This window comes from Musa acuminata, chromosome BXJ2-11, assembly GCF_036884655.1.
Source record: "Musa acuminata AAA Group cultivar baxijiao chromosome BXJ2-11, Cavendish_Baxijiao_AAA, whole genome shotgun sequence".
Classification (NCBI taxonomy): Eukaryota; Viridiplantae; Streptophyta; class Magnoliopsida; order Zingiberales; family Musaceae; genus Musa; species Musa acuminata.
In genome coordinates, this window is record NC_088348.1 from 18,502,365 (window position 1) to 18,520,584 (window position 18,220).

The 18,220-nt window shown below is 51.6% G+C and overlaps 1 protein-coding gene across 1 annotated transcript; it reads right to left on the bottom strand.

Moving 5' to 3' along the window:
• Positions 1-16,335: 16,335 nt before the first annotated feature.
• Positions 16,336-17,220, bottom strand: LOC135627533 (uncharacterized). Its single transcript, XM_065133659.1, has one exon. The coding sequence runs from the start codon at positions 17,218-17,220 to the stop codon at positions 16,336-16,338; it is 885 nt and encodes a 294-aa protein (XP_064989731.1).
• Positions 17,221-18,220: the final 1,000 nt, after the last annotated feature.

Here is an 18,220-nt window from a genome sequence, read left to right on the forward strand (position 1 = left end):
TCATGCACGATACCGAAAAATAAATCAATCATCATTAATAAGCATATCATACATGATACTCAAACATTAAAATTTTCAAGCATTTATCAACATGTTGATCATGATACCAAACATTCATCATTTAAAGCATTCATGATACACATCATATGCAATACATCACATAAAAAGCATAAGTGTTGCATGCATCATTTTAGCAACAATTCGTAGCATTTCATCATATGACAAGATATCAGCAAGTAAAATTACAATGCTAGTTCTTGATATCTTAATATGATGCAAACATGGCATATGGCAATCATAGCATTTCGATTATCAATTTTCCATATATTTCGATGCAAGCTTCTTTTGATATCTCAACATAATTCAAATTTAAATATGACACTTATTAATTCATATATTTATCATTCAAATATGACACTCATAGTATCAATTCATATATTTCTCCCCCTTTGTCATTACCGAAAAGAAGGGAGAAATCGATGGCCAAAAGATTTTAATCATTATACAAGCCAACTTACAAAATCATGTCATGATATCAAGAAAATTCAAGAAGGACATGATTCATTCAATAAATCCTTTTAATAGAGCAAAAGGATTATACAACCAAGGATCATGATTAAAATATATCAATATCATAGATCAAGTCATGATTCGTGATTCATCATAAAGCAAATTAATTTTCAATCATCTCATAAGGCTTTTAAGGAATTTTTGAAACATAGGAGAATGATTAATTTAAGCATGCAATGTTTCAATTAAATTCAAGTCATGAATACCAATACTTTCATATTGTGAGTATCAATTCATGAATACCAAAAGATATTATTTGTGATTCTAATTTTACAAGATCAAGATTATGATTTAAATAAAACTTATTCAAATCAAATCGGTAACTTGAAACTCATAATCAAGTCATCAAAATCAATTTCGAGATTCACAAAATATCATGAAATCATTAATCTTAATCCGATGGGAAAAGCATTTTTGAAGTGATTCTTTTTCATCTAAGTATGCCTTAGTCATTATATGCCAAATCAAGATAAGCATGAAAGTTCAAGACATAAAGGCAAAATCTTATAAAACAGCTAATCAAGCAAGATTTTAAACATCTATTTTCAAGTTAGAGTAAGTCAAGGATTCAATTATCTTATGTCATGAATTCCAATAGGCATCTCAAATTATCAACATCACATTAAAAAGATATTTCAAAAAGACATCGATAAGTGATTCATTTGCATCATTTTATTTTTGGAAGATTCTCCTCTTTCGTAAATAAATCTAGGAGAACAAAATGAATTAAGGGAGATATAATATGATTGAAGCATTGAACATGATTCATATTTAAAATGTGTCTCATGTCATAAGTATGAATCAAGCATTTGTGAAATCCGAAATCATCCTCAAAATCACATTCAATAAATTCATACATGACAAGCATAGATTTATTGAAAAATCGATAAGATAGAGGATCGTAATTCATTTTTATAAATTTCTATTCATGTGATTTGCTTCTTATAAGCATTCCTTTACCTTTAATAAAACAAGTGTCAATATTTAAGACGGAAAGGTAAATTTCATAGAACAAATCATCAAGTATGATTCCATGATAACATCCTTTTAATATCTTGATATTCATCATCAAGTATGATTTCAAAAAAAAATATGTTTAAGAGAAATCATTAAGACCAAATACATGATACACTCATTTATTTTTAAAATATTCATCATGTTTATTTTCATGAGATTCACAAGATTGGTAAACTAAATTCATTAATCTCAATAGGATATAAAATTTATTTTCTTTTCATATAATTGATTTCATGTGAGGGTGTTCAAATCTTTTTGTGAAAACATGTATCATCATTTAAAATCAAAACAAAAGTTTCGTCATAAAACCGTCAAGACCAAACACATAAAAAATAAAACATCATGATATCACATCTATCATCAAAAGACTATCAAGAAATTCATACATAGATGTATATACACTTTGTCATCTTAATATGTCATGAGAATGTCATCTTAATTCATCATAAAAATGATTAAACCAAAAACATGTTAATCCAAAATGAGAGTATCAAATCAATATTCACTTCAAAAACTCATGCATGACATAAAATCATCAAAATACACATGCATGAATTAATCCTAAGCATTAACACATATCATATAACTATCATCCATAATGTTGCATACATAATTCAACATTTCAAAAACATAACATGCATGAAACCTTAGCAATATACTTTTCATGATCAAATTTTTAATTTTTCAAAGATGCTAAAAAGAAAAACATGATATAATTTTTGAAAAACAATATTTTTTTTATTTCCTATTCCCACTATCTAAATTAAGAACTCATTAAAAACTTCAAGTAATTTCAAAATAATTCAAGAGAGTTGAGTTACTTACCTTGTAGTTGAAGCTCGTCAAAGCCCTCGTCGTTTCACCTTTGGAAGTTCTTGATTCATCCTTGGTTGCCTTCCTCTTCTTTGACCTCTTCCTCCGTTCAAGTTCATTATTTATTTTAGATTTTTGTTTAATGAACTTATTAAGAGTTAGTGTTCGAAGTTCAAGTTCATCATTGTCCTCATCACTTGAGTCATCGCTCAAGTGGTATTTATTTGTCCAGAGTTCCAAATCCTTCCTGTTCTTTGGAAGGTGGTCCAAGTGTTCATTGTGTTCATCATGTGCATTGCGCACCATTTCATATGTCATCAATGAGCCGATAAGTTCTTCAAATGGAAAAATATTTAAATCTTTTATTTCTTGTATTGTCGTTACTTTTGATTCCCAAGCTTTAGAAAGTGATCGTAAAACTTTACTAACAAGTTCAAAATTCGAGAAACATTTGCCAAGAGCTTGTAAACCATTGACGACATCCGTGAAACGGGTATACATGTCAACAATGGTTTCGCTCGGCTTCATTTGAAAAAGCTCAAAATCATGTATTAAAATGTTGATTTTCGAATCTTTAACTCTAGAAGTGCCTTCGTGTGTGATTTCAAGAGTGTGCCATATGTCGAAAGCCGTTTCGCATAAAGAAACCCGATTGAACTCATTTTTGTCCAAAGCGCAAAATAAGGCATTCATAGCCTTTGCGTTTAAAGAAAACATCTTCTTCTCCAAATCATTCCATTGGTTCATTGGAAGAGAAGACATTTCAAATCCATTTTCGACTATGTGCCATAAATTCAAATCCAAAGAAAGTAAGAAAACTCTCATTCGAGTTTTCCAATAAATGTAATCCGTCCCATTGAAAAAGGGAGGACAAATGAGAGAGTGACCCTCTTGAAAGCCGTAAAGAGCCATTTCTATTTGGGTATTAAACCAAGGTAGAAAAACGTGGCTCTGATACCAATTGTTAAGATCGAAGCGGCACTAAGAGGGGGGGGGTGAATTAGTGCAGCGGATTAAAACGTTGATTTCGACAAATTTTTCGTACGATAAGAACGGAACTTGAAAAGTTTAACTTGAAAGCGTATTCTTAAAGTTGCGCAGCAAGGGTAATAAGGAACTAAAGCAGTAAGAATATTTGCAGTAATGTAAATGACAATAATGAAATGCAAACCAGAGATTACGCCGATTTAGAGTGGTTCGGTCAAATGACCTACATCCACTTGCGAGGCCCCTCTTCGATGAGGCTCCCACCTTCCACTAGCAAATCTCTTGAAAGTGAAGGGTGAATATCCCTCTTACAACTTTTACAAGCGGTTCACTCTCTTACAGATTTTCAGAAAGAAAGAAGGAGGTGAACACTAGCAAATTGAAAACAAGACAAGCTAACACTTTTCTAAGGCCTTTCTCTCAAACACTTGCTGCTAAAAAAGTTGTTCTCTCAGTTGAGATTTGAGGGGTATTTATAGGCCTCAAGAGGATTCAAATTTGGGCTTCAAAATTTGAATTCCCTTTGGGTTCCCGCTGTTGGAGGTGCCACCGCCTACCCAAGCGGTGCCACCGCCCAGCGCTCGGGTGCTGGGCGCTTCCACCGCCCAGCCAGGAGGTGTCACCGCCCAGCTCTCGGGTGCTGGGCGGTGCCACCGCCCACAGTGTTTTCAGCCCACTAGTTAGGCTTCAATCTTGCCCCAAACTAGTCCGAACTTGGGCCCAATTGGCCCCTACTTGGGTTATAGGATTAACACCTAATCCTAACCCTAATTAACGTGCTAACTACGAATTTAAAGACATTTTCTAAGCTATTACAAAGTCCGCAAGTCAAGACTTCTTCCGGCGAGCTTCCAGCGAACTTCCGACGGTCTTCCGATAAACTCTCGGAAACCATTCTGCGGACTCCCGGCAAGCTCCTAGACTTCACGATTTGATCTTGGCGAGTTCCAACGAGCTTCTTTGGTAAGCTCCGATCTTTCTCGGCGAGCTCCGCGAACTTCCAACGAACCTTCCGGCGAGCTTCCGAAAAACCCTTCGGCAAGCTCCCTACTCATTCTCGGCTAGTTCCGGCAGCATTCCCGATGAACATTCGGACTTCCGTCGAACTCTCGAACTCCCAACGAATCCTTCGCGCTTGACTCCGGCACTTTGTTTTGCTTTATGTCTTTGTCGTTATCGTAGTTAATCCTGCACACACAAGCAAACACTCTACTCTGATCTAGACAATTATTATAACGCAAATTGACATTCTGTTGCCCGGCACGTCATTGGTTGGCGCTTCGTCCGATTCTTCGGTGCATCGTCCTCTCTTGCGGCTTGTTGCCCAATCGGCGGTTGACCTCCGCAACCCCGATATCCTTAGCGCAATTTCGCTCTCCTTGGCTCGATGCCCGACGCCCGAAGCCTTCTGCCATCCAATATCCTGACGTGATCTCCTCCGACGCAACGTCAATTCCTCCTGCGTTAATTGTCTAATCCTGATCGAGTAGACCTGTATCACTCAAAATGTAGTCAAACATTTAAACACAATCAATTAGTTTCATCATCAAAATCCGAGATTCAACATCATAGGGGTCTGATGGGGATCAGACACAAAGGTGATTGGCTTTAGGTCATCGGGAGTGGCAGTCAACCTTACGAGGGCTATTGAGTGTCGATAGAGGATTATTTGCTCTCGGTGTCATGAGACGAATATCCTATGTGTTCTTGCTCATAAAAATCTTTAACTAGGGTCATTCAAATTGAGAGAGAAAGGGTTCTCCAGGATAATCTGATTAGTGCGAGACTCGAGTAGAAACTGTTTAGGCGTGATAGTACCATACCTGGTATACGATCTCTAGGGTATTAGATGGATGATGGACTATAGATACATAGTAACTAAGGATAGATAGGCCCAAAGGATTGGATTGCATGAATATATTTTGATGTCTATGGATCTGTGCAATGGGAATCAGATCATGATGAGATTATGATAATGAGATTGATTCGCCTTTAAACATAGATCCTAAATAATCTCAATCATAGGTTATTCGAGAGGGACATCGAAATAACTAGACAGACTAGTGGGCTATATATCCGTCCATATAATTGATGCAGCTAGTCTCATAGTTGCTCACGTGGGGACACTAGGGATACAGTGTAGGTGCTTATTAGAGAATGAGTTCACTAATTGATTCGCTCACGGAATGCTGGATGGTTGAAGATGTCTTATTGTCAAACAACGATTTCATCATCCTAGTGGTGCATATGGTCCTTAGACTTAAGACACTAAGGATGTCTTATATAAGTACTCTACTCTTTGATACTAGACTAATAGGCCTGGAAGTTCGAGATCTAGCACAACCGGTCATCGAGAGTGGTAGTCAACCTTACGAGGGCTATTGAGTGTCGATAGAGGATCATCTGCTCTCGGTGTTATGAGAGAAATATCCTATGTGTTCTTGCTCAAACAAATCCTTGACCAGGGTTATTCGGATTAAGAGAGAAAGAGTTCTCTAGGAGAATCTGATTAGAGTGAGATTCGAGTAGAAACTTTATGGGTCTGAAAGTACCATGCCCGATATATGGTCTCTCGGGTATTAGATGGATGAGGGTCTATAGATACATGATAACTAAGTATAGATAGGTTCAAAGGATTAGATTCTTTTGTATCGTCTTGGGACTACGGCGTACTGGCCTAGTATATCCGCAATCGATGAGTCGAGTGAATTATTATGGAGATAATAATTCACTGAGCTAGAAGGAGTTTTGACAAGTATAACTCATAACCAACTTAATATTGGGTCTAGAGGGTCACACATATATGGTAGGCTTTGCGACGAGTAGAGGATCGGATATGAGATATCCACTGGAGCCCCTATCTTATTGGATATCCAATAAGCCCCTAAATTATTGGATCATATGGATGATGTTAGGGTAAACACCATTTTCTTAGCCGTGACCCGGGGGGTCGTCTCGGCTCGTTCGGGGGTCCGAATGGCGGGGATCTCCCTGGGGCGTTGCTCGTCTCTGCCAAGGCGGTCGAGCGCGGCCTCAGCCTCGGGGCGACGCTGCGACTTCCTCCGGGTGGGGATTCTGCGTGTCCGGACGGGGGCCTTGGCTCGGTACCTCCACAAAGGTCGGGTCGGGATGCTCCACCCGACCCCTCCGACGATCAAGTTAGAGAGTGACGTGGAGGTCGTTTTCCTTCCAGGAGCAAGTCCCCCCTTCTCATTCTGGCTTGGGGGTGTTTATAGGGGTACTCGGCATTACTGGGCGCGCCATCCCGTCAGTCGGGGCCGTACCTCTGATAGCGTCCGACATCGCCGAGGATGTTGCGTAGGGGACCAGGGAATCGCAGGGTATGGGCGAGCTTCAACCGCTACCTACTTCTGCCTCGTCCTACTGTGCTGGGTCAACTGAAGGGGGCTGTGGGCTCAGCGAGGCTGACGTCCGGACGCAGACCGTCACCCTCATTGCTCTTCCTGGGGCGCCGTGCCTGTCCACGTGCGGGGGACGTTGCCAGGAGTGGGGTCCGCCATTTTTTGCCATATCATATCCCCCCCCTAAAGGAAGCCATGGCTCGGCATCGGACGGCGGGGATTCGAGGCGTGGCTTTGATCGGTAAGCGATGGTTCTCTTCACGGTTCACGATTGAGGCACATGTCCGGGGCAAATAGGCCGCGCTGCGTGGGTGCTTTCGGCGACACGCGGCCGAGGAGCACGTCTCGGGCGGGCTGGCCGCGCCGGGAAGGCGGTCTCGGGGACATGTGGCCGAGGAGCACGTCTCGGGCGGGCTGGCCGCGCCGAGGATGTGGTCTCGGGAACACGCGGCCGAGGAGCACGTCTCGGGCGGGTTGGCCGTGCCGAGGACGTGGTCTCGGGGACATGCAGCCGAGGAGCACGTCTCGGGCGGGCTGGCCGCGCCGAGGAGGTGGTCTCGGGGACATGTGGCCGAGGAGCACGTCTCGGGCGGGCTGGCCGCGCCGAGGAGTTGGTCTCGGGGACATGCGGCCGAGGAGCACATCTCGGGCGGGCTGGCCGCGCCGAGGAGGTGGTCTCGGGAACATGCGGCCGAGGAACATGTCTCGGGCGGGCTGGCCGCGCCGAGAAGGTGTTCTCGGGGACATGTGGCCGAGGAGCACGTCTCGGGCGGGCTGGCCGCGCTGAGGATGTGGTCTCGGGGACATGCGGCCGAGGAGCACATCTCGGGCGGGCTGGCCGCGCCGAGGAGGTGGTCTCGGGGACATGCGGCCGAGGAGCACGTCTCGGGCGGGCTGGCCGTGCCGAGGACGTGGTCTCGGGGACATGTGGCCGAGGAGCACGTCTCGGGCGGGCTGGCCGCGCCGAGGAGGTGGTCTCGGGGACATGCGGCCGAGGAGCACATCTCGGGCGGGCTGGCCGCGCCGAGGAGGTGGTCTCGGGAACATGCGGCCGAGGAGCACGTCTCGGGCGGGCTGGCCGCGCCGAGGATGTGGTCTCGGGGACATGTGGCCGAGGAGCACGTCTCGGGCGGGCTGGCCGCGCCGAGGACGTGGTCTCGGGGACATGTGGCCGAGGAGCACGTCTCGGGCGGGCTGGCCGCGCTGAGGTGGTGGTCTCGGGGACATGCGGCCAAGGAGCACATCTCGGGCGGGCTGGCCGCGCCGAGGAGGTGGTCTCGGGAACATGCGGCCGAGGAGCACGTCTCGGGTGGGCTGGCCGCGCCGAGGAGGTGGTTTCGGGGACATGTGGCCGAGGAGCACGTCTCGGACGGACTGGCCGCGCCGAGGATGTGGTCTCGGGGACATGCGGCCGAGGAGCACATCTCGGGCGGGCTGGCCGCGCCGAGGAGGTGTTCTCGGGGACATGCGGCCGAGGAGCACGTCTCGGGCGGGCTAGCCGTGCCGAAGACGTGGTCTCGGGGACATGCAGCCGAGGAGCACGTCTCGGGCGGGCTGGCCGTGCCGAGGAGGTGGTCTCGGGAACATGCGAAAAGATCGTCGTTCCTCTTAGGCGTCGAGGAGTCGTAGTGGCCGTTCTCCCTGTCCTTCCCTGCAGCGACCTTGGGTCCGCATTTATGATGGGGTGTTCGTTGACCTTCCCTGATGCGATGAGTGAGTGTGCGGATGAGCTGTTGGCCGCTATGGGGAGACGAAGGGACGTCTCTCCTGGCGGGATTTTTCCTATGTAAACGGCGCACTCGGCCCGTTTCTCAATTCTTGTTGCTGAGTCTTGGACCTCGTCGTCCTTTCTGTCATCGCGCCTTCTCCTTTCCTACGCCGTCACTCCCCAGTCGCTCTCTCGCCGTCCCTCTTGTTCGTTCCAAAGCCGGTAAGGATGCCCCTCTCGCCTGTCTCTCCACCTTTGTCCCTCGATAGAGCCCGGGAGCGCACGCCTCCGCCCTCCCCAGACGAGGAGGCGGCGCAAGCCCTTGAGGATCTAATGTGGCCGCACGACCTCGACTCGGCGGTGAGCGGGTCGTTGCTTGAAAAGCTCCGGGAGCGTTATCACATCCCGGAGGAGTTTGTTCTGGTCGCACTTGATCCGGGGCAGCGGTCGTACGACCCGGTCCCTCGAGGTTTCGCGCTGACTCAAGATGCCCTAGAGGCTGGGTTGCGCCTTCCCCTTCACCTTATCATTGTCTCCTGTCTTTCTCTGTGGCGGATTTCGCCTTCCCAGGTGGCGCCTAACTCGTGGCGTTACCTAGTAGCGTTCTTAGGGGAATGTTATTATGCTAACATCACCCCTACCCGAAACCTCTTTCTCTCTTGTTTTCGCCTTCTCAAGGGGCCGGGGGGCTATTTCGTGTCAGCCCGGGCCGGCTTTCGCGTCGGGGGGGCCCCTTCGAATAACAAAGGGTGGAAGGGGCGGTTTTTTTACGTTAGCTGGTCGAAGGATTGGGGCTTCGGAGTTCGGTGGGCAGTGAGGGTAATAGATAACACAGTCCCGGACTTGAACGACGAGGAGCGTCGGGACCTGAAGAGGCTTCGGGCAATCCTTCCCGGTTCTCAGGCCATCCGAGCTATGACCGAGGAGTGGTTGGCCGAGGCGGGTCTTAGCCCGGCTTTCGGGGGTACGTTTATAGCGGGTGTTCTTCGTGTCTCGCCTGTTCCCACAGTTTGTGATAGTTTGCTTGTTTTCCTTTGTAGGAATGAAGCTTCTGTCACTCCGCGGTGGCCGCTCGTCGTCGGCTTCTTCCCCACGCCCGTCCGCCGCTCTCTCTCCGCGTCCCTCAGCCGACCCGTTGCCCGGCTCGGCGGACGCTCCGTTAGAGATCCTGGAGGGGCGCCCGTCAAAGAAGGCGAAAACAGCTGGTCCCGGGAAAGCCAAGGCGGGGGCCATCCCTTCGACAACCGTTGGCGCAAAGCGGGCCGTTCGGGATGAAGGGCCTCCCCAAGTGGACGGGTCTAGCCGAGGGGCGGCCGGGAAGAGGTCGAGCCTGCCTACGGTGGACGACCTGTGCGGGCTACGCACGGGCACCGACGAGCCTTTATGGTCGTTGGTTATGGGCGAGCTTCCTCCGGGGGAGGCTTCCGACCCGCTAGTCGCCCGCTGGAAAGGGCTATCCCGGGGGGACAAGGTATGGGCCGGGGGAGTTCCCTCGGCCGCTTTTCTTCGAGGCGTGCTCCACCCCGACTTGGCTCGGGACCTATACACCTTGCCCTCGGAGGCTATGCTCAACAAGGCGGGGAGGTTTCTGACACTGGTAAGTGTTTTGTTAACTTCAAGTGTCTTTGTGACCGTGCGCTGACCCTCTTTCTTCTGTGGCAGGGCCTCCACTACTCGACGGCGCTGATGGACCGAGTGCGTGACGCTGGCCAGGTAATCTGGAACCTCAGCGAGTGCAACTCCGAGATGTGCCACCAGCTAGAGGAAGTTCGGGCCGGGTCGGGCCCAGAAGCGGTGGCGGCCGGGGAAAAGCGCGCGACCGACTCCGAGGAGGAGGTGGCGCGCCTGAAGGCGGAGCTCGAGCAATCGGGCAGTTCGGTCAAGGAACTCGAAGAGTTTCTCCGTTTGGATCGGGCGGAGCTGCGCCTACTGAGGTCGGAGGCGCTTGGCCTTACCAAAAGGGCGGAAAAGGCCGAGGCTGAAGCCCGCGCAGCTTCGGACGCGCTAGCCGAGGAGGTTCGCCTTCGCCTGTCGAAGGATAAAGAGGCGATCGAAGCTTACAAGAAGTCCGAGAACTTCTAGCTTGGATTGACCCGAATGGGGCGAGTATCCTACGAGTACGGATACAGAATCGCCCTAGGTCGCTTCGGCTCATGCCCTCCTGGCTCCGAGGTGGAAAGGGATCCCTTTGCCTCCCATCCCGTGGATCTGGAGGTGGACATGCCGGAGGACGTGCCATTCGACGACCGCCCGAAGACTCCAGGAGAGTGATGAGCGTTGTTTTTTGTATGTCGGAGTCGAGGTCGAGGGTGTGAGGGGTTTTCTGTATGAGCTTTGGTTTCTGTTCCTCATGGTTAAGGTTCTGTATCCCCTCCTTTTTAATAAGATGATCTTTTCTTCTGATTTCCGTGTTTGCGTAGTGCCCACGTCTTCAGATGAAGTATTTTCTAAGGTTCTGTATGTTCCAAGTCCGGGGCACGGGGTCGCCATCCATTGTTGCGAGTCGGAATGTCCCCGGTCGGGATACTCCGATGACCCGATAGGGTCCTTCCCACTTCGGGGCCAGTTTCCCCCTTACTTGGGTTGGGTGGCTGACCTCGATTTTGCGCAGGACCAGGTCCTCAATCTTTATCGACCGGGGTCGCACCCTCCGGTTGTAGACCCTTGCTACGGCTCTTTTGTAAGAAAGAGCTTTCTGGTGTGCGCTGGCCCGTCTTTCCTCGAGCAGATCCAGGTTGGATCGGAGTTCTTCACACGAGGCCTCTTCGCTGTAGCCTGCTGTCCGCGGAGTTGGGACGGCTACTTCGGATGGTAATACGGCCTCGGTCCCGAACGTGAGGCTGTAGGGAGACTCCCCGGTCGGGGTCTTGGGGGTAGTGCGCAGCGCCCACAGGACGCTCGGGAGCTCGTCGATCCAAGCCGATCGGGCAGCGGACACCCTCCTCTTGAGACCGTCGACGATAGACCGGTTGGTTACTTCAGCTAGCCCATTCGCCTGGGGGTAAGCCACCGAGCTGAATCTCAGCTGAATTTTGTGCTCGGCGCAAAACTCTTGGAACCTCCTGCCGGCGAATTGAGGTCCATTGTCGGTGACGATGGACTGGGGCAGGCCAAACCGAGTTATGAGGTTTCTCCACACGAACCTTTCCACTTATGACTCCGTAATGGTGGCTAGGGGCTCGGCTTCGACCCACCTGGTAAAGTAGTCCACTCCTACGATGATGTACTTCCGCTGGCCCGAGGCGGGTGGGAGAGGCCCGAGTATGTCCAGCCCCCACTGCGCGAATGGCCAAGCACAGTCGACGGGGGTGAACAGGACCGCCGGCCGTCGGGCGATGCGGGCGTGCTCCTGGCTTGAGCTGCATCACCGCACGAAAGCTTTCACGTCCTGGCGCATGGTCGGCCAGTAATACCCCTTTCGGAGTATCTTGTGCGCTAGGGCTCGTTCGCCTATATGTTCCCAGCAGGCCCCTTCATGCATGTCGGACAGAACTGTCCGGGCTTCGTTCGGCTCTAGGCAGCGTAGCAAGGGGCGTGAGAAAGACCGCTTGTACAACCGTCCTCCTTCTTCAGAGTACCATGCCTGCGTCCGACGCAAGCGTCGTGCCGCTGTTTCATCGTCGGGTAGGGTCCCGTCTCGCTTGAAGCGTAGCATCTCTTGTACCCAAGTGGCCGGCGCGCCGTCCGTGACTGTGGTGACAACCTCTAAGGCTCGGTGGGGGAGCTCTTCGGTCTCGGGTCGAGCCCTGGGGGCCGAGCCGGACGCCAGTTTTGCCAGGGTGTCGGCTCGCTGGTTCTCGCTCCTGGGAACATTCGACAATTCAAAATGGACGAACTTGGTGGTAAGGTTTTTTACCTGTGCCAAGTATTTCGCCATGGTTGAGTCCCGGGCTTCGTATTCGCCGTCGAGCTGCCTAGCCACCAACTGTGAGTCGGTGATTACGCGTATGTCGGTCACCCGCATCTCCAGTGCCAATCGGAGCCCCGCTAGGAGAGCCTCGTATTCTGCTTCGTTGTTGGTGGCCCTGAACCCGAAACGGAAGGAGCGCTCAATCGAGCGGCCGTCAGGTGTCACCAGCACCAGCCCTGCGCCGGCGCCCTTTGCGTTGGCTGACCCGTCTACGTGGAGAGTCACGTGTCACGCGGTAGCTCGAGTCCCTTTGCGACTGGGCTTTAATGGCGGTCCGAGGCGTGTACTGTATGTCATGCTCGCCGAGCTCCACTGCCCATTTGAGGAGGCGCCCTGCAACGTCGAATTTAGACAGAACGAGCCGAAGCGGCCGGTCAGTTATTACCTCTATCGGGTGGGCCTGGAAGTAAGGGCGGAGCTTTCGTGCTGACAGGACGAGCGCCAGTGCCAGCTTTTCGATTGGCGGGTAGCGTCCCTCGGGTCCGCTTAGCATGTGGCTGACATAGTAGACCGGTAGTTGGTCGCCGGAGTTTTCCTTGACCAGAACCGAGCTGACCGCGTGCTGAGAGGCGGCGAGGTAGAGGCTCAATTTCTCCCCTGGGGAGACTGACACGAGTTGGGGGAGGTTGGCCAAGTGTTGCTTTATCTGCTCGAAGGCCCTTTCACATTCCGCCGTCCATTGGAAGTTTTTTGGATCCTTCAAGGCCTTGAAGAAGGGGAGGCAGCGATCTCCCGATCGGGAAAGGAAGCGTGATAGGGCGACTAACCTCCTGTTAAGGCGTTGCAGGTCTCTGATCGTCCGAGGGGGCTGCATGTCTATGACAGCCTGGACCTTTTCCGGGTTGGCGTCAATCCCTCTCTCGTGTATGATGAATCCGAGGAATTTTCCCGAGGTTACGCCAAAGGCGCACTTGGCAGGGTTGAGGCGCAGGCCGAACCTTCGCAGGGTGTCGAATGTCTCAGCCAGGTCGGAAGGATGAGCTTCGGCTGTTTGGCTTTTCACGATCATGTCGTCGACATATATCTCCATGTTTCGTCCAATCTGGTGGGCGAACATCCTGTTCACCGTCCTTTGGTAGGTGGCCCCGGCATTTTTCAACCCGAACGGCATGACTTTGTAAAAATATATCCCCTGCTCGGTGAGGAAAGCTGTGTGTTCTTGGTCTTCGGGTGCCATCCTGATTTGGTTGTACCTGGAGAAGGCATCCATAAACGAGAGACGGGCGTGGCCGGCTGTGGCGTCGACTAGCTGGTCGATCTTCGGTAGGGGGTAGCAATCTTTTGGGCAAGCATTGTTGAAACTGGTGTAGTCAATGCACATCCGCCAGCTTCCATTAGGCTTTTTGACAAGGACTACATTGGAGAGCCATTGTGGGTACCTGGCCTCTTCTATGAAACCGGCCGCCAGAAGTCGGCTTACCTCTTCTCGGATGGCAAGTTGCCGATCTGGGGCCTGCCGCCTGGGCCTTTGTTTCACCGGACGGGCATCGGACGAGATGTTTAGGTGGTGTTGCGCGACTTCCGGGTGGACTCTGTTAGGATCGGAGCGGCACTAAGAGGGGGGGGTGAATTAGTGCAGCGGATTAAAACTTCGATTTTAACAAAATCTTTCGTACGTTAAGAATGAAACTTGAGAAATTTAACTTGAAGGCGTATTCTTAAAGTTGCGCAGCAAGAGTAATAAGGAACTAAAGCAGTAAGAAGATTTGCAGTAATGTAAATGACAATAATAAAAAGCAAACCAGAGATTACGCCGATTTTTAGAGTGGTTCGGTCAAATGACCTACTCCACTTGCGAGGCCCCTCTTCGATGAGGCTCCCACCTTCCACTAGCAAGTCTCTTGAAATGGAAGGGTAAACACCCCTCTTACAACCTTTTACAAGCAGCTCAACCTCTTACAAATTTTCAATAAGAAAGAAGGAGGAGAACTCTCTAGCAAATTGAAAACAAGACTTGCTAAGACTTTCTAAGACTTTTCTCTCAATCAAAATGCTTCTCAAAAGTTGTAACCTCAGCTGAGATTTGAGGGGTATTTATAGGCCTCAAGAGGATTCAAATTTTGGGCTCCAAAATTTGAATTCTCTTAGGGTTCCCGGTGCTGGCGGTTCCACCGCCCAGCCAGGCGGTGCCACCGCCCAGCGCTCGGGTGCTGGACGGTGCAACCGCCCAGCCAAGGAGGTGTCACCGCCCAGCACTCGGGTGTTGGGCGGTGCCACCGCCCAGTTAGGCGGTGCCACCGCCTACAGTGTTTTCAGCCCGACTACAGTGTTTTCAGCCACTAGTTGGGCTTCAATCTTGGCTCTCTAGTTCGCTGGTTTAGCCTAAACCAACTCTGACTTTGGGCCCAGTTGGCCCCTAACCAGGATATAGGATTATCTCTTAATCCTAATCCTAATTACAAGTGGACTACATAACCAAAACACATCCTAAGCAAATTTTCAATCGCGAACGTTGAGTCTTGTTCTGGCGAGCTTTCCGACGAACTTTCTGCCGACGGGCTTCTAGCAAGCTCCCGAACTTGTGATGACTTTAATGAGTAGCCGAGCCTTCTCGGTGATCTTCGTGAACCTCCAACGATCTCTTCGGCGAACTTCCGAAAATTCCGACAGGTTCCCGATTTCTTCTCGGTTGGTTCTGGCAGCATCTCCGATGATTCTTCGGACTCTTAAACGTCCATCGAACTTGACTCCGGTATTCTCGCTTTGTGTTTTCTGGTTATCGTAGTTAATCCTGCACACTTAACTCAATAATATGGATTAGATCAAATAACCCATCAATTGATTTTATCATCAAAATCCGAGATTCAACAGACTCCTACCAGGTCAGATGGCGTCCAAGCGAAGATGTCGGCGTTGGCTTGCAGAAGGCCGACGAGCTGTTGTTGCTCCTGTTCGGGCAGTCCTGACCCGATCTTGACTGTTTGGTCGGGCCTGCCTTTGATCAGCGGTAAGTCGATGGTGGATTCCTTCGGCTCGGGGCGGGGGGTCGGTTTTTTTCCCTCCCGGGGGTCCTCCAGTGGGGATTGGACCCTCACTCTCTTGTTTAGCGACACGGCGGTTAAGTAGCAACGCCTGGACTCCCAGGAGTTCCCCGCTACTTCTCCGACCCGATCGTGGGTCGGGAACTTGATGGTTTGGTAGTAAGTTGAGATGACGGCTCGGATCTTGTTGAGGGTTGGCCATCCGAGTATGGCGTTGTATGCCGTGGGGAGGTCGACCACTAGAAAGGAGGTCATCACTGTCTTTGTCCTCGGGAAAACTCCCAAAGTTAGGGGCAGGGCGATAACCCCTAGTGACGAGATTGAGGCGCAGGTGAACCCCGTGAGCGTTGAGCATACCGGCTTCATGTTCTCCTTTACCAGGCCGAGCTTTTGGAAGGCGTCCCAATAAAGTATATCGGCCGAGCTTCCAGTGTCGACCATGATCCTTCTTACTTGCGCGTTGGCGATTCTGGCTGATATCACCAGCGCGTCATCATGTTCGGCTGGCACGGGTCCCCCGGTCGGGAAGGTGACTTCGGGGCCTTTTTCATGTTTGGAAGCTTCGGCTCGGGAGGCCCTGGCGTAGGCCTTTCCGCCCGCCATGGAGTTCCCTCCGGACGCTGGCCCGCCGGTTATGACATCTATGTGCTGCTCGATGGGTCCTTTCGGGCGTGGCGAGAGCTCCTTATCTGGCCGGAGGTATGAGCCGAGGTGCCCTCGGTGGATGAGCTCCTCAATTTGCCTTTTTAATTCTCGACACTCCTCGGTGTCGTGACCGGGCTGTCGGTGGAAACGGCAGTATTTAGAGCGGTCCGCGAGTTCGCGCGGGCTATTCATCGGGTGAGGATCTTTGAGAAGACCTTTCTCCTTGATGTGGAGAAATATTTCGGTCCGGGAGGAGTTCAGGCCTGGGGGAGGGGACCTGGGTACCGCATCGTCGAGTCCGCCAGCCCTACGCCGGGAGGTAGCGGGCTGTTGCTGCCGGGGCTACTCTGGCTTAACCCTCTTGCGCTCGTCGCGCCTTCCGACCATCCATGCTTCAGTAGCGACGAACTGGTTTGCGCGTTGTAACATTTCGGGTACCGAAGTGGGGGGTCGCTCCACCAGAGACCAAAAGAATCGGGTAGGCCGCAGGCCCATCATGAATGCCTGCATCATCAAAGAGGGGTGAGCATCAGTCAGCCCGCGAATTTGTATGGTGAAGCGGTCCACGAAGTGAGAAAGGGGCTCGTCCTTCCTCTGGTTGAGCCCGAGGAGCATTGCCACCGACGGCCTCGGCTTGGCGTGAGCCAGAAAGTTAAGTTCGAAATCCTTGGCCAACTGGTCGAAAGAGGCGATGGACGCGGTCTTCAGATTGCTGTACCACGCCCGGGCTGGGCCTCGTAGGGTTGTCGGGAAAGCCCTGCACATCAGGGCATCGGACGTCCCATACAGCGCCATCTGGGCGCGGAAAGCTGCTACGTGGTCAGCCGGGTCGGTGGCGCCATCGTAGGCGTCTAATGAAGGGAGCCGAAAATGCGGCGGGATCGCATGCTCTTGAATCTCGGGGGTGAAAGGGGACCCCTGGTGTTGCTCAGCCCCCGGGTCTCCCCTGGTCCGGCGAACCTCATGCTGCATCTCGTCCAGTCGGCGGCCTACGAGGCGTAGCTGGGCCCACAGGCCCTCCGCCGAGTCTGAAAGCGGGGCTACGGGCGTCAGGTGCGTCGCTGGATCCTCCGCTCCTCGGCTCCCGGGTTGGGTCGATTGGCCCGGAGGCGAAGCGGGAGACTCGGGAAGCGGTGCGGGGTTCTGGGCGGCAGACCATTGCCGTGGTGGAGGCAGGGTTGAGTGTGAAGATGTCGGAGGAGAGACCAGCGGGATGCTGGTCTGCATCACTCCCGTAAGAGCCCGGACCTGGTGTGTGAGGTCGTAGAAGGCTTGAGGCGGCACGGGGGACGGGCCACCGGGATTGGCGATGGGCGGCGACAGACCAGGGTCGTTGAACAATCGCCAATAGCGCTCCGAGATCGCAGCGGGGCGCTCGTCCCGAACCCCCTCCTGTTGGGGATGCTCTTCCGTTGCGTCGGTCGTGTGCGACCTGACGGCTGGGGGTTCGTCGGAGTGAGCTTGTTGATCGCTTGACATTCGGACCGACCCTTCCTCTAGCGCCATTATGTTAGGGTAAACACCTTTTTCTTAGCCGTGACCCGAGGGGTCGTCTCCGCTCGTTCGGGGGTCCGAATGGCGGGGATCTCCCTGGGGCGTTGCTCGTCTCTGCCAAGGCGGTCGGGCGCGGCCTCGGCCTCGGGGCGACGCTGCGACTTCCTCCGGGCGGGGATTCTGCGTGTCCGGACGGGGGCCTTGGCTCGGTACCTGCACAAAGGTCGGGTCGGGATGCTCCACCCGACCCCTCCGACGATCAAGTTAGAGAGTGACGTGGAGGTCGTTTTCCTTCCAGGAGCAAGTCCCCCCTTCTCCTTCTGGCTCGGGGGTGTTTATAGGGGGACTCGGCATTACCGGGCGTGCCATCCCGTCAGTCGGGGCCGTACCTCTGATAGCGTCCGACATCGCCGAGGATGTTGCGTAGGGGACCGGGGAATCGCAGGGTATGGGCGAGCTTCAACCGCTACCTACTTCTGTCTCGTCCTACTGTGCTGGGTAAACTGAAGGGGGTTGTGGGCTCAGCGAGGCGACGTCCGGACGCAGACCGTCACCCTCATTGCTCTTCTTGGGGCGCCGCGCCTGTCCACGTGCGGGGGACGTTGCCAGGAGTGGGGTCCGCCATTTTTTGCCATATCAGATGAGATCTAATAAGAGCTAATAAGAGATTATTGTGTAGAGATCCACTAATATAATAGGCTTGGGTAGTTTGATAGAGATCTAGTACCCAATA

Bases quoted from the DNA above. Each gene is read 5' to 3' on its own strand.
- LOC135627533 (XM_065133659.1), bottom strand. From the start codon at position 17,220: ATGCAGACCAGCATCCCGCTGGTCTCTCCTCCGACATCTTCACACTCA.